The sequence below is a fragment of the Bubalus bubalis genome, chromosome 13 (assembly GCF_019923935.1).
Source record: "Bubalus bubalis isolate 160015118507 breed Murrah chromosome 13, NDDB_SH_1, whole genome shotgun sequence".
Taxonomy (NCBI): Eukaryota; Metazoa; Chordata; class Mammalia; order Artiodactyla; family Bovidae; genus Bubalus; species Bubalus bubalis.
The window spans coordinates 14,937,153-14,954,025 of NC_059169.1; the positions used below are offsets into that span (position 1 = coordinate 14,937,153).

General features: G+C 39.5%; 2 protein-coding genes across 3 annotated transcripts in view; both read left to right on the forward strand.

Moving 5' to 3' along the window:
- LOC123328868 (ATP-binding cassette sub-family C member 4) overlaps positions 1-16,873 on the forward strand; it is a gene marked incomplete in the record, with an annotated part of 1,148,417 nt that overhangs the window by 190,507 nt on the left and 941,037 nt on the right.
- LOC123328866 (ATP-binding cassette sub-family C member 4) overlaps positions 1-16,873 on the forward strand; it is a 30,321-nt gene that overhangs the window by 1,589 nt on the left and 11,859 nt on the right. The window contains exons 1-3 of one of the 2 annotated variants that reach the window (XM_045162443.1): positions 6,051-6,120; positions 11,376-11,548; positions 11,989-12,094. In XM_045162443.1, coding sequence (XP_045018378.1) covers positions 6,088-6,120; positions 11,376-11,548; positions 11,989-12,094 — 312 coding nt within the window. In that variant the 5' untranslated portion in view covers positions 6,051-6,087. Of the gene's footprint in view, positions 1-6,050; positions 6,121-11,375; positions 11,549-11,988; positions 12,095-16,873 lie in introns of those variants that run through there. The other variant, XR_006639860.1, reaches the window with a different exon arrangement.

Here is a 16,873-nt window from a genome sequence, read left to right on the forward strand (position 1 = left end):
GGTAACAGGTATTTCAGCACACATTACACCTGTGGCGGATTCATTTTGATATTTGGCAAAACTAATAAAATTATGTAAAGTTTAAAAATAAAATAAAATTAAAAAAAAAAGATAGTCTTTTCGGACTCTAGTGAAATGCCACCTCACACCCCTTAAGATGTCTGCTATCAAAGAAAAGAGAGAGAAAAAAATAAAATTGCTAGTGTTGGCAAGGATGTAGAGAAATTAGAACCCGTGTTCATTGCTGATAGGAATGTAAAATAGGGCAACCACTATGGAAATCAACTTGTTGGTTGCTCAGAAAAGTTGATGATGGAAGTATCATATGACCTAGCAATTCTACATTAGAATATAAACCCAAAAGAATTGGAAGAAAGGTCTTGAAGAGATACTGGGACATGCATGCTATAGCAGCATAATTCTCAACAGCAAAAAGGTGGAGGCGCCCAAGGGCCCATTGACAGATGAATCAACAAACAAAATGTGGTGTGCATACATACAGTAGAATATTACTCAGCCTTAATAAAGAAGAAAATTCCAACACATGCTATAGCACAGATGAACCTTGAAAAAATGAAGTGAAATAAGTAATTTACAAAGGACAAATACTGTATGATTCTACTAATAGGAGTTACCTAGAGTAGTAAATTCATGGATACAGGATATAGAATGGTGGGTACCAGGAGTGGCCAGGAGAGGGGAGTTGTTTAATGGGTACAGAGTTTCAGTTCTTCAAGATGAAAGGAGATCTACAGCTGGGTGGTGGTGATGGCTGTACAACAATGTGAATGTATTTAACAGCACTGAAATGTGCACTTGAAGTGGCTAATCTAGCAAATTTATGTGTTCTGCTGCTGCTGCTGCTAAGTCGCTTCAGTCGTGTCCAACTCTGTGCGACCCCATAGATGGCCTCCTACCAGGCTCCCCCGTCTCTGGGATTCTCCAGGCAAGAACACTGGAGTGGGTTGCCATTTCCTTCTCCAATGCATGAAAGTGAAAGTGAAGCCGCTCAGTCGTGTCCCACTCTTAGCGACCTCATGAACTGCAGCCTACCAGGCTCCTCTGTCCATGGGATTTTCCAGGCAAGAGTACTGGAGTGGGGTGCCATTGCCTTCTCTGAAATTTATGTGTATTTTATCACAATTGAAAAATATTTTTCCAAAGGTATCCCTTTCAGAAAAACTGGATAGTCCCCATATTTAAAGATTTCCTCTGGCTATTAGATTTATGACTTATGGTTACAGTAGAAAATAAATGAGCTTAAATTCCCAAGTTTTATGCTTTGATGGTACTCATCTCTGAAATGGCCATGTGAGATTAGTTAGTAGAAATAAAGGGCATGTCTGTAAAGTCCTTTCATATCCTTGGATATAAAGCTTTTCCCCCCATTTTTCCTACCATCCCACTTGAAAGGACTCCCCAAACCATAGCAAGAGTGAATAGGCATAGAACAAAGCCAGAAGATACTACTTCTATTGCTCTGTCCCTCATTTGGAAATATCCGTTTGGAAATGGGTTTATGCATTTGTATGTCATGGACTGATATGTGTCAGGAGAAGATACTCAAAATCTTATCCCTCCCCAACCAAGAGCCCTTTGTCTTTACCGTGTCTTGCTAGCTGCAGAGGTGGAGAAAGTCTGTTAGTTTGGTTACTGGAATTTACTTGTCTAAGTGCAAAAACTTACTTTCCTCTCCCCCCCAAATGAGTAGAAAGCATTGATGCTTGTGTCTCAACACCCCAATTTAGGGAATTTAGGAAGCTGAGAGCAGACTCTGTGGAGGGGGAGCCCAGTGCTGTTTCTTTGAGTTGCCTCTCTTAGCTGAGTCAGGCCCACACCATCTTCCTTGGATCCCTGGTCCCTGTGATCCTGGAAGCAGCAGAGAGCTTCCATGGTGGTCTCTCTTCCTCCCAGGCTCATCCCCATCACTGCTGACTCTGCATGAACAGGGCAGAACTGGGGGAGATGTGATGATAACAAATACCTGGGTAGGAGCAGAGACAGGGGAGTGGGGACATAGACCATCAGTCATGGGGGGAACTTTCAAAGATGAATACTGTGTTATTAAGAAGGTACTCCTCAACTTCTGTTCAAAATCTCAGGAATAAGCAAAAATGAAAGTTCTTATTAAATAATTTTCTTAAACACAACAGGTAGCTGAAGTATGTGTGTTCTTTATGCTTAGGATCTGAAGTAGTTAAATATGTCCCCCAGAAAGACCACCGGTTGAGATTATATGCAGGGAGTAGCCTGCTTACTTGAAAGAACCTAGAAAATGGAGGGAAGAAAGAAGAATATTGGGGACCAGCCTCCCCTCGCCTGGCTATGTCGCTTGTGTAAACTTCATGGAGACATGCAGAAGATACCTGCATGTGGGAATCTTAAGGTTGATAATTACAATAAGTAACAAGTTTTTATAAAAATCTGAAGTAGAATGATGGTTAGTCCCCTGACAAGGAATGCTTACCATTGTTTAGATGGTTGTTTAGTCTTTGATCCTAAATTCAAGTTTTAAGGGAGACCTTAAATTTGTGTTTCGAGTTTTTTTAGTTCAGTTCAGTATTCATTCTGAAATATTGTATGACTAGTGATTTTCAGTGCTTTGGAGGCATATTGGCTACTTAATCAACTTTGTGCGAATAAATCTCCCTTTATAATGTCTTTTTAATTGTGGATTTGCTCAGATATGTCTCTATTTTGGTGGCACATCCTGAGTTTTCTGTATTCTTTCCTCTCTCACCAGACTTAAAACTTAGACCATATTGAAAGAAGGTTTGGAAGGCTTCCTGAGTATCATTCTTCCTTATGATTAGGGGAAAGAAATGTCTGTCTATCTTCATCTTTCCTCTCAGGCTTTTGTGAAGTGAGGAGGAAAGTCCAGCCCCAAGGCTGATTTGAACGTGTGATTCAGAGCAGTTCTGGGCACTTGTGGAAGAGTCAGTTCTCCTCTTGTTCCCACACGAGTGCATTCCCTTGTTCTGCCCCCTTCACTTAAAGGAGCTTATTGGGCTCTTCACTGCTATCCATATTCTTATGACCTGGCTTACTAGAGCCTTCCAGAAGAAAATGTAAATGGCCTACATGAGCTTATGTACAGGATTCTCTCTTGAAGCCAAGAGGACACATATATTTCCAGAGTAATTTACTTATGGCTCCTCCTGAAGCAGATGGATAGGAAGAACTATTTAAATTAAAGTATCATGACACAGGTCACGGTGGGTTTCAGGTCCTCCTGGCCTTGCAGTTAGTAACGAGGTTCTGTGAGGCAGGTTATCCTGACACACAGGTGAGAGAACGTGGGGACCAGCTGATGCCAAAATCAGAGGTGATCTCTCCATGGACAGAGGTGCTGCAGACCCCAGGAGCTTACGTTCCCCTTGCACATGTGGGGATGTTCATTTCACACATGTGGAGAGATTCCAGACCCTAGAAGACAGTCTGACCAATGGAGAAAATAGCCTAGTTTATTCTTCAGTGCTAATGTGTAAATATTTAGTGGTTTGCTTTGAGGCACAAACCTCTACTAATCATGCTGTTGGTATTTCCCAGTCACACCAGCATTGACAGTTAATTTATGTAGATCTTGATGTTAAGTTTCTCATGTTTGTGTGAGTGTTTAAGCAGATATTTATTAGCAGGGTGGTATTAAAAAAAATCAAATCTTCCTTTGTCTTCAGTTTTTTCCTTAAGATGAAAAAACTTCTTCAACACTTTCTTCTGTTAGTGTTCAGTAGTCCAAAAGATATCTTGTAGCACACTTTGTACAATGGAAACTTATTTTAGAGATGCTTTTTTGTAATCATACATTTGCAACTATGTTATTAATAATTAATGAATTTAGATGTTTCTGCATTTTAATTTTGACATTCTGTACACATTGGAATAACATGAAAACAGGTTAAGGTAATGACATTCACTATTTTGGGGTATTTAGGAACCTGTTTTATTCACTGGAACAATGAGGGAAAATCTGGATCCCTTTAATGAGCATACGGATAACGAACTGTGGAATGCCTTAGAAGAGGTAATTTATTAATAGTAACTGTAATTAACTTGTTAGCATCTATATATGTGTGTTTACATTTAGAGCTTTGCAGATAATTAAGGGGAGCGTGTCAGTTTCAGTGACTTGGTAATAGGAAAACACTGATGACATGGGTGCACTTAAAATGTGTGTATTGATGATGATGAAAATCAACAATATAATGTGACATGTTTTCATTTTAGTTATTTTCCTAGAACCCTGAACAAATAGACACATCATCTTGTCCTTAGCAGAGTACTTATATCAGATCAGATCAGTCGCTCAGTCGTGTCCGACTCTTTGCGACCCCATGAATCGCGGCACGCCAGGCCTCCCTGTCCATCACCAACTCCAGGAGTTCACTGAGACTCACGTCCATCGAGTCAGTGATGCCATCCAGCCATCTCATCCTCTGTCGTCCCCTTCTCCTCTTGCCCCCAATCCCTCCCAGCCTCAGAGTCTTTTCCAATGAGTCAACTCTTTGCATGAGGGATCAAATTCTACTAGTGACCTAGTGAATTAATTACTCCATTACACTCCAATATTAATTTTATTCCTCTGGTCTTAGGAAACATCTCCTAAGTGGAGACAATAGTAGTTTTTCCTTATTAACTAAAAGATATAAACAAGAACATACTAATAAAATGTAGAAGTTTCATAGGAAAGTGTTTATAAAGGCCAATTATATAGTCAGAATTAATGATGATTATTTATTGGCAATTATGTCATTTTAATGCTGTAGCATGAATGCAGATAACAGAACCCTGGAACATCTGCTCGGCTTTTACATGGGAGGTTCATTTCTAGAGAATTTTCTGTTATTTGTGTCATGTTTTTGCTTGCTCCACTTCTTTGAATTTCCTCACCCTTGCATGAAAAAAAATTTTGACTATTAAGTTGCTGTCAGTTTGTATTTTAATACAAATCATTTTGTGTATTTGCACTAGTTTTATAAATCAATTCTACTGTTGGAAGAAACCCTAGACTTCTAAGCCATAGACAGACTTCTAATTTCTCCTAGGACCTAGCTCAGTCTTTTGCTTTTAAAAAGTAAGAATGAGTATTCCTATGCATTAATGATGAAAGATTAGAAAGGGAAATGGAGAAAGCAGTCTCTTTACCATTGCAACAAAAACAATAAAATACCTAGGACTAAACCTACCTAAGGAGGCAAAAGACCTGTACTCATAAAACTATAAGGTACTGACAAAAGATATCAAAGATGATGCAAAACAGATGGAGGGATATACCGTGTTCTTGGATTGGAAGAAACAATATTGTGAAAATGACTATACTACCCAAAGAATCTTCAGATTAAATACAATCCCTGTCAAATTATCAATGGCATTTTTCATAGAATTAGAGCCAAAAAATTTACAGTTTTAATGGAAACACAAAAGACCCCAAGTTGCCAAAGCAGTTTTAAGAAAGAAAAATGAAGCTGGAGAAATTATGTTCCCTGACTTCAGAATATATCACTGAGTTGGCCAAAAATTTGTTACATAAGATTTTATGGAAAAACTTAAACGAACTTTTTGGCTAGTTCAATACAGATCTAGAGTAATCACGATGGTGTGGCACTGGCACAAAAACAGAAATATAGATCAATGGAACAGGCTAGAGAGTCCAGAGATGAACTCACACACCTGTGGTCAGCTAATCTGTGACAAACAAGGTAAGAATATATGATGGAGAAGAGGTGGTCTCTTCAGTAAGTGGTGCTGGGAAAACTGGACAGCTATGTGTAAAAGAAGAAAATTAGAACACTCCCTAATACTGTATACAAAAATAAACTCAAAGTGGATTGAAAACCTAAATGTTAGACCAGATACTATAAGACTCTTAGAGGAAAACACAGGGAAAACACTCTACGTAAATAACTACTAAATGTTTGATTGATCTTTTCATTTCAGAGAAGTGTGGCATATTTTTAAAAATCTTTTCTGTTTGTTTGTTTGTTGTTACACAAATCTGAGAGATTGATTGTTCATGTTGGTTTGAACTGGTGTGTTTGTCATTTAGTGTCACCCTTCCATGGAAGCTCTGAAATCTGTAATATAGAGATGAGCCTTGACTGTGAGCAGGCAGATTTGGAGGTATGACCGTTTCCAGTCAGTAATTCTGGTTTCTGAAGGATATTGCCACTGAGTCTTTAAACACCCACCCTGCTTTTCAGCAACATGTGGATTTTGTTTTCTTAAATTGGGTTGATTGCTTCACCTTCTCCTGCCTGAAAAGCAGTGCACCTCTGATTTCATTTAAGTCTGTGAGTCTTTTACAATCAAATTCTGCAAGAGAAGAGGTGTGTAGAGCATTTAACCATTAAATATAAAGAATGATAGGATGATCCACTACTCTTGAATTCATAGGACAAATTTCATCTTTAAAAAATAACTGGAAGTACTGGTAAATTATTTTTCAATTTGTTTCCCAGATTTAGATCTTTTTTCACAGATTCTCAGATAGCATTACTCTAGAATTTTAGAATATATTTTTCCATGGACAGAGAAGCAATGTTAATCTAAATTATAAAAATACTGAAGTGGTAGATAATACTAAGATCTACTTCTATTTAAACTACATTTGGAACTTTCTATAAAAAGAAAGAAATATGAGTTTATTTCACAAAGTGAAGTATATTGTTTCCATTATTGCTTTTGGAATTAGCCCTGTTAACTTTGGTGATATTACTTAGAGAAATCATCCCATCATTGTGTTTCTCTAGGAATTGATTCCTTATGACTGCTTTAAAAGAAAACTTATGAAATCGTTCATTGAAAAACATACAAATGTGATAAAGAAATAATTCCTAAAGAATCTGGATAAAGGGATGATTTATCACTCTAAGTTATTGTTGTTCAGTTGCTAAGTCACCTCTGACTCTTTGTGACCCCATGGACTAAAGCACGCCAGGCTTCCCTGTCCCTCACCATCTCCTGGAGTTTGCCCAAGTTCATGTCCATTGGATCGATGATGTCATCCAGCCATCTCATCCTCCATCTCCCTCTTCTTCTGCCTTCAATCTTTCACAGTATCAGGGTCTTTTCCAATAACTTTATATCAGGTGGCCAAAATATTGGAGCTTCAGCTTCAACATCAGTCCTTCCAGAGAATATTGAGGGTTGATTTCCTTTAAGATTGACCAGTTTGATCCCTTGTTTCCAAGGGACTCTCAATAGTGTTCTCCAAGTACCACAGTTCAAAAGCATCAATTCTTTAGTGCTCTCTTATTGTCCAGCTTTCACATCTGTACATGACTACTGGAAAGACCATAGGTTTGATTATATGGACCTTTGTCAGCAAAGTGATATCTTTGCTTTTTAACACACTGTCTAGTTTTGTCATAGCTTTCCTGCCAAGAGGCAATCATCTTCTAACTTCAAGGCTACAGTCACCATCTGCACGGATTTTAGAGCCCAAGAAGAGGAAATCTGTCACTGCTTCTATCTTTTCCCCTTCTATTTGCCATTAAATGGTGGGACTAGATGCCATGATCTTAGTTTTCTTAATGTTGAGTTTTAAGCCAGCTTTTTCACTCTCCTCCTTCACCCTCATCAAGAGGTATCACTAACTCAATGAAGTCAGTTTTTAAGTGAACCAAAAACCCTAGTTATTAATTTGTAAATGATGCCTAACTGGATATGTGAACCCAAACTCAGAGTTAAACTGAGAATTAGCAGGAGGAAACCACTGTTTTCCTCTTTATGAATTTCAATTAAAAGGAAAAGATGGCATAAAAAAATTTAAGGTCCTCTAGTTCTGTTTCTTTCTTCTTCCTTGGCAGAGATGGACACTCAGGAGGAAGACAGTCCTATGGATGCTGCCTGTCTCATTTTGGTTATTTTTCTAAATATGCCTAAAGTACATTTTTCATGTACTGAAAACTTTCCAACTTACTGTAAACTGATAAAAGTTCATCAGAAATTAGTGCTATTGGGGTGCTAAAAAGCAAAGGCAGCTCCAAAAATATAACATGAATAGTGCCTGAAGATGAAGCACTTTATCATTCAGAGGTTAAAAGGTCATAGTAGATAAATCTCTGGAAGTGAATCATTGATGTGTTGCTTCCATTAAAAAGCAAAAATGAAACACCTTAGATACTGGGATTTGGAATTAAGAGTATAGTATGGGGGCTTCCACAGTTGCTGAGTGATGAAGAGTCTGCGTGCAATGGAGGAGAAGTGGGATTGATCCCTGAGTTGGGAAGATTCCCTGGAGGAAATGGTAACCCACTCCAATATTCTTGCATGGGAAATCCCATGGACAGAGCAACCTGGCAGGCTACAGTCCATAAGGTCCACGACTTAGCAACTAAACAATGATAAAAATGTCCTGTCAGAACTGGGAAGAAATTGTACAGTTAAATGTCTGACATTGATAGTGTCTCTGTTAGGACACAAGCGTGTCTCATCACACAGGAAACAAAGATACAGAAACCTGGGCATCAGCAGCCTGTGCATCAGGAACCACGTGGTTCAGTTCTTGAGGTGGAGACAGGTCACATGTCCATTTCCCGGGGCCTTGTGTTAGGTGAACTTCCTTTACTGCTGGCCCTGCTCTGGTAACAGCTCTTCCCCATCTGTTGATTGCATTTCAGTGTTTCCTTCTGACCCACACCAGATTTTCTTCTTGAAAAGTAAGAAAGTTCCACAAAATGTGGAAACCACCTGACCTCTGTGTTCCCCTCCTGTGAGGGGCATCAGCACCTACTACACAGAGTGCACACAGTGATGATGGAGACAGGGCGCCTTATAAGTCCAGTGTATTATTCTTCAGTTTTGCTATATTCTATTATTTTCCCAAGCTCAAACACAATCTGAAGTATTCTGTACTGAGATGTATAGTTTTGAATAGTAGTTATTTGTTCTATTTTCCTTAAATTATAACTTTTTCATTGCTTTCCTTTATTTAAAGTGTGATATGATATCTTGGAGCCAGTTAATTGTTATAAGAATATATCCTTTTTACAATTATACTTAATAAGAAAACAGTGTTATATATAAATTAATTGTCCATATGAATTTAGTTTCTATGGTATATTTTGTTTTTTAATATAAATTTATTTATTTTAATTGGAGGTTAATTACTTTCTAATTTACAGAAACAGGTACGTCACACAATTAGAGTCACTTATGCCTTCATTCATGTTGTTGCTGTTTGTTGCGTCTGACTCTTCTGCAACCCCATGAAGCCTGCCATGCTCCTCTGTCCATGGGATTTCTCAGTCAAGTATACTGGAGTGGTTTGCGATTTTTTTAGCCAGGGAATCTCACCCAGGATCGAACCCAAGTCTTCTGTTTGGCAGGTGGATTCTTTACCACTGAGTCACCAGGGAAGCCCACCTTCATCCAGCCAACAAATATCTACTGAGCTTGTCAGGCAATGCTGCAGGTTCTGGGGCTGTCACAGTCATCAAGAGACAAAATGTCTGTCCTTCTGGAGCTTAAGTTCTCCTGAAGAAGTTGAAAAGCAGGCCAATGCATATGTAACGAAATCTCAGTGCTGATACATGCAAAGTAGAAAAGTGAAGCAGAACTTGAGGAGGGGCTAGCCGATAGCATTATTAATAATGGGCGATATATATTGATCTGTTACAAATTCTGCATGTACTGACTCATTTAATATTCTTAACAATGTTAGGAGGCACACACCTTTATAATTATGGTATTATAGTCTTAGAGTTTAGGAAGCTAAGATAGAAGGTTCAGGAACTTGCCCAGTTGGTAGAGCCAGGCAAGACAATCCCCAGGCTGCCTGGCTTCAAGTCTCGAATTTATTTTTGTCTGGCTGCAAAAAAAAAAAAAAAAAAAAGTCAACAAAAGAACCTAAAATGCCGTACATTGGTGCCATCTCCAAAATGACAGAATGATCTCAGTTCATTTCCAAGGGAAACCATTCAGTATCACAGTAATCCAGGTCTATGCACCACCCTAATCATAGAAAGTGAAGAGGAACTAAAGAACCTCTTGATAAAAGTGAAAGAGGGGTGTGAAAAAGCTGGCTTAAAACTCAACATTCAAGAAGCTGAGATCATAGCATCCTATCTCATCACTTCATTGCAATAGATGGGGCAATAGTGGAAACAATGACAGACTTTATTTCCAAAATCATTGCAGATGGTGACTGCAGCCATGAAATTAAAAGATGCTTGCTCCTGGGAAGAGGAGCTATAACAAACCTAGACAGAATATTAAAAAGCTGAGACATGACTTTGCCTACAAAGTCCATGTAGTCAAACTTATGGTTTTCCCGGTAGTCATGTACCAATGTGAGAGTTGGACCACAAAGAAGGCTGAGCGCTGAAGAACTGATGCTTTAGAACTTGGTTCTGGAGAAGGTTGTTGAGAGTCCTTTGGACAGCAAGGAGATCAAATCAGTCAATCCTAAAGGAAATCAACCCAAATTTTCCTTGGAAGGACTGATGATGAAGCTGAAGCTCTAGTACTCTGGCCACCTGATGTGAAGAGATGACTCATTAGAAAAGACCCTGATGCTGGGAAAGATGGAAGGCAGGTGGAGAAGGGTATGAAAGAGGACAAGATGGTTGGATGGCATCACCAACTTGATGGACATGAGTTTGAGCTAACTCCAAGCAATAGTGAATGACTAGGAACACTGGTTTGCTGCTGTCCATGGGGTTGCAAAGTGTTGGGCATGACTCAGCAACTGGATAACACTAACCTGTATCCACACACCGGGGGAAATAAGATGTTGTGTTTTCTTTTTCATGTGTTTTCATTCACAAACAATGCATTTAAGACACTGAAGAAAATGCACTTGACTGGTCCACTATTTGTAGGATTAAACTTGGGAAAGAACCATCATCAGAATGGGCTCCAGGATTACTAATGTATAAGGGGCAGTTTGCTATTGCTGGACTTGCATATATTAAACTTTAGGAAATAGTAAAGGGCCAATAAGCTTATATCTTCAGAGAACCAGATTTTCTGTAAAATTTTTGAAAACTTTTCTCTAGTGTACCAATTCTTATGCAAAATGTACTTTAGGAAACTTGACTCAACCATAAAGATCCTTTTAATTTTTCTGTTTCAATCATATTGGGAGAAATAGCTTCACTTGTTGAGAAACTTCCTTAACTAACCCCTGGGGGCGGTGGGGGTTCTGGTGGATGTCCTGTGGTGGGAAAGGGGGGCACTGAGATCTTTCTGTCCTGAGTTGACTCCACAATCTTTGTTAGTGAACACTCATTGGAAGGAGCTCTCCCCATCACCTGGCTGTACATGTAAGACATGTAAGAAATCCTGAGGATGTCAAAGCTCTAATGTCTAAAAGGCATGTCTACTTCAGTAGCAGTTTGCTTAGAAAAATGTCATTCTTTCTGTATCCACAGGTACAACTCAAAGAATCCATCGAAGGTCTTCCTGCTAAAATGAATACTGAATTAGCAGAATCTGGATTGAACTTGAGTGCTGGTCAGAAACAACTGCTGTGCCTTGCCAGGGCTCTTCTCAGGAAGAATCAGATATTGATTCTTGACAAAGCCACATCATACGTGGATCCAAGGTGTGGAGCTGAGCCCCAGGAAATCTTGAACTGACTTGTAAATGTGGTAAATGGAAAACATTTAGTGAATCTTAGAAATGTTTCTAAGTGCTCGCTTGGCCTCATGGATATCTGTTGATAATATTAATTCCAGAAAACAAAGATAAAAACCAAGACATGTTATACGGTGTTAATGTTGTTATGAGGCACCCTAAGAAAGCTGAATTCCTAAATCCAGCTCCTGATAGTTTCAAGCAATTTTGAGGGAAGACTAATTTTCCATCATTTTATGAAAAATAGTAAATTTCTAAGTAGACTTTTTATACTTAGCTTTTTAGGAACAAGACTATATGTTAAAGTATTGATTTTAAAAAACATTGTAAAAATATCATAGGATGTTTTTAAGTCTTAAGTCTGCTTTTCCTGTCTTTACTGAATTAAATCAACTTCTTTGTTTCTAGAACTGATGAGTTAATACAAAAAAGAATTCGTGAGAGATTTGCCCAGTGCACTGTGCTGACCATTGCACACAGGTTGAGAAACATTATTGACTGTGAATGGATAATGGTAAGACCCTCTCCATTTTAGTTGTTTCCATTTATGTTCAATTTTCAATGTATCCTTCTGTGTAAAATTTGATAGAAACCTCCATTAATTTTTCTCTTAGTTTCTTCTCTCATTCCTGAAAATTACTCAAGTACTTAACTATACTTTTAGAATGCACTATTAAGTAATATATCCAATAATCTTATATTTTCATATTAAAAGTTTATTTGAATTGTCATTTTTTTTATGATGGCCAACATTAAAATATTCCAAACCCAAGTTATAGCTCCATATTTTAGTGGGGTAGAACTCAGTCATTTTCACTATGTCATAGTTGTTTCAGCATTTTTTGATTCCCTTATAAAAAAATTAGCCTCTAGTTTAGACTGCCAGGAGGTTTATGACTAAAGTTGTAGATTTTCTCAGGAGTCCATGAGAAGAAAAGGCCTAGTGAGAAAAACAGTATTTATTACATAGGGATTAGAGGGCTAGAAAAGTGAAACACTGGGGTAACGATTTTAGAAAGCAGCTACCATATCCTAGGACAGATCTCCAGACCTGAGAACTCAGAAAAGAGGCCCTAAGGAATTGATACTCAGACCTCCAAGGAGAAGTCACTGCCTGGTTGATGGTCATATTTGTGAGGGGGCAGGATGGGGCTGGTTCTCCAGGTGCTAATAGCTGGGAGCTGAGTCAGGTCCCAGTGCTGAGGTGATGCTTTCAAGTAGAACATTAGCGGTGTTTCCCACCTTCAGTCTCCCTCTAGTGCCCCCTACTGGCAACCTAACAAAGGCCACCTGGCAAAAGAGTCTGAACTGCTGCAGTGACTTGCAGAGACCCAGCTTCTGCATCCCAGATGAGAGTTTGGAAAGAAAGGCAAATCAGGGATGAGAGACTCATTAAACAACCAGCGATTTTCTTACACAATAGCTCTGTTCTGCACACATGGCAAGCTCCAGGCTTTGGTCTCTGGATATCTGTCTAGTATATTCCTTCCAGGTTTGGTTGGCTCTTTCTTCCTTAGTAATTTAATATTTCCTTCCTTAGCTTTATTTCCTTCCTCCATCTATTCCTTTTCTCTCTCTTTTTCATTTTCTCTCTTTCTTTGTCCTTTTCCTCTGTTGCTTACTCAGTTTCAATACATGTTAGGATGTGCCTTTATAAAACAAGAAAAGCAAATGCTCAGTTGTGTCCGACTCTTTGGACTGTAGCCCACCAGGCTCCTCCGTCCATGGGATTCTCCAGGCAAGAATACTGGAGTGAGTTGCCATTTCCTTCTCCAAGGGATCTTCCCCATCCAGAGATTGAACCCAGGTCTCCCACATTGCAGGCAGACGCTTTAACCTCTGAGCTACCACCTGTGGTGGATTCATTTTGATATTTGGCAAAACTAATACAATTATGTAAACTTTAAAAATAAAATAAAATTAAAAAAATTAAAAAAAAAAGCATTTTTCAAAGGATAAACTTTGGCAGCAAATAATCTCAAGGAATGCAAGATACTTTGAGGTATTTTGATGGTCCATACAAAGCAGGCAATAATCACTAATGAGTGGTCAGTAATACCCACAGTTCTTTATGTCTCATGATAATAGAACTGTCTCTTTTGACTTGGGCAGTTCCTGGAATATCACTTCCCACCCTACCTCACATGCATTGTCAGATGGGACATCAGTGGGGACACTGAGTAGATACAAGGCTGTCAGCACTGAGGCAGTGCCTGTAGCCTCACTCCCTGAGCTGGATGTGCCCAGGAGTGAGGTCTGGGGAGACAGACGGCAGGAGTGGGGCATCCCCAACCAAAGGGATGCTCTAGGCTCCAAACAGTGCATCTGGTCACCTGGACTAGACATCACAGTAGGAAGTGGGCTCTACCTGCAGACTTTTATGAGGCATGGGGTTACATTCAAGACTGCCCAACAGTGACTCTTAATTTCCAGAAATGTTTTGTGTCAGGCATCCTTAGCCGTTCATTTTGTGTTCTTGATGCTAATTGGAAAGTAACCTTTTATTGCTAGATTTTACCTGTCACTTTGTTCTCACCTCTCAACATTGCATTTCAAAGATTGTCCCCTAAAGCACCATTCTTCCATTATAAATAAATGATGCTGTGAAATTTACCTATTTCAAGCCCTTTGTCAGGCTTTAGACATAGCAGCAGAAACATGGCTTGATCTCCAGCTCAATTAAGGGTCTGTTCAATTAAATTCTTTGCTCCTAAATGTACCCTAAAGATTTATTTTTGGGTTTTGGTATTATAGCATTAATGGCATTAATGGTAGCAGATTCTTTTTATTATCTAATTCTTAGAAATACTGTCACCTTGGAATGTGTGGTTGGTTAGGGAAACTGAGGAAGGACAGAATTTGGACATGTCATCTGGTCTCTAGTCTTTCCCATTCTATTGTTTTCCTCTATTTCTTGGCATTGATCACTGAGGAAGGCTTTCTTATCTCTCCTTGCTTTTCTTTGGGACTCTGCATTTAGATGAGTATATCTTTACTTTTCTCCTTTAGCTTCTCTTCATTTATCAGCTATTTAAATAACCTCAGATAAGCAGATGACACCACCCTTGTGTCAGAAAGCGAAGAGGAATTGAAGAACTAACTTCTTCATGAATGTGAAAAAGGAGACTGCAAAAGCCGACTTAAAACCCAGCATTCAAAAAACTATCAGTCCCATCACTTCGTGGCAATAGATGGGGATACAATGGAAACAGTGACAGACTTTATTTTCTTGGACTCCAAAATCACTGCCGATAGTGACCGCAGCCATGAAATTAAAAGACACTTGCTCCTTGAAAGAAAAACTATGACCAAACTAGACAGCATATTAAAAAGCAGAGACGTTACTTTGCTGACAAAGGTCTGTCTAGTTAAAAGCTATGGTTTTTCCAGTAGTCATGTATGGATGTGAAAGTTGGACCATAAAGAAAGCTGAGTGTCAAAGAATTAATGCTTTTAAATTGTGGTGTTGGAGAAGACTTTTGAGAGTCCCTTCAACTGCAACGAGATCAAACCAGTCCCTCCTAAAGGAAATCAGTCCTGAATATTCATTGGAAGGACTGATGCTGAAGCTGAAACTCCAATACTGTGGCCAGCTGATGCAAAGACCTGACTCATTTGAAAAGGCCCTGATGCTGGGAAAGGTTGAAGGCAGGAGGAGAAGGGGACGACAGAGGATGAGATGATTGGATGGCATCACTGACTCAATGGGCATGAGTTTGAGCAAGCTCTGGGAGTTGGTGATGAACAGGGAGGCCTGGCATGCTGCAGTCCGTGGGGTTGAAAAGAGTCAGACACGACTGAGTGACTGAACTGAGCTGAACTGTCACCTTGTCAGTCCTAAAGTGTTATCACTCAGCACCTGATCTGCAGATGTGAACATATGTATCCTCTGAACAAAGCAGCTTTGTTGCTATTATCAAAATATGTTCATTTGTTTAATGCTTTATTTACCGATTTGTTGTTTAGTCGCTCAGTCATGTCTACCTCTTTGTGACCCCATGGACTGCAGCACACCAGGCTTCCATGTCCTTCACTATCTCCTAGAGCTTGCTCAAACTCATATCCACTGAGTCAGTGATGCCATCCAACCAGCTCATCCTCTGTTGTCCCCTTCTCCTCCTGCTTTCAATCTTTCCCAGAATCATGGTCTTTTCTAGTGAGTCAGCTCTTCATATCAGGTGGCCAAAGTATTGGACTTCAGCTTCAGCATCAGTCCGTTCAATGAATATTCAGGGTTCCTTTAGGATTTCCTTTAGGATTGACTTGTTTGGTCTTCTTGCAGTCCAGGAACTCTCAAGAGTCTTCTCCAGCACCACAGTTCAAAAGTATCAATTCTTCAGTGCTCAGCCTTCTTTATGGTCCAACTCTCACATCTATACATGACTTCTGGAAAAATCATAGCTTTGACTAGACAGACCTTTGTCAGCAAAGCAACATCTCTGCTTTTTAATACACTGTCTAGGTTTGTCATAGCTTTTCTTCCAAAGAGCAAGTGTCTTTTACTTACCAATATCTCCTGGTAAATTTCTATAATCTCAAATTTTTCTCTCTTGATCAATGCCTATGAACAAATCTTTAAAGAACTTTTATGAAACAATGTCCGGCCAGTCCCTCCCCAACTTTCTAGTTTTGTCCCACTCTGCTCACCCTCCTTCCTTTACAGCTAAACTCACACTGATGGTCTTTCAGTTCTCCAAATTCAGTATTCACTATCTTACAGTGTGCCCTCTCTAGACTTTTGGATTAGTCTAAGGTGCCTGTGGTGGCAATGGTGAGATGGTGGGCCTTGGGGTAGATAAGGAAGTGAAGCCAAGTGGACTGCGTGATGGATTGAACATGGGGTCTGAGGACAGAGAAAGAAGTTGATGTTGGTTTCTGGGTACAGAGACTGAGCATCTGGGTGAGTAGGGAAGACAGAGGGAGAAGGGAGATGCTAGGGTTCTCTTTGGAGCCTGTCACCTTTGTGATGAATGACCTTGTTTCTAGGAAAGGATCTTACCCTTCTCTGTGGAGCTTCCCTTCTCACTCCTGTGTTGGGAGACCTTCAATGTAGGACTCCCTGGTTGCGTTCATCATTGATGTCACAGGGAGGGCCCACCAGGAAATGTAAACTCGGCTACTTGTTTATATTTTGTTCTGAACTGGTTGTGGTTGCTGACTCCTCTGGTAGGAATGGCAGGATTAGACCTCAGGGGACCTCTGCACCCACCAGTTAGAGTTGGGGATTGTCCTCTGTGCTCCATTTACCCCAGGTATAAAGCTTGTATATTTTTCTAGAGCTTCTGATTACCAG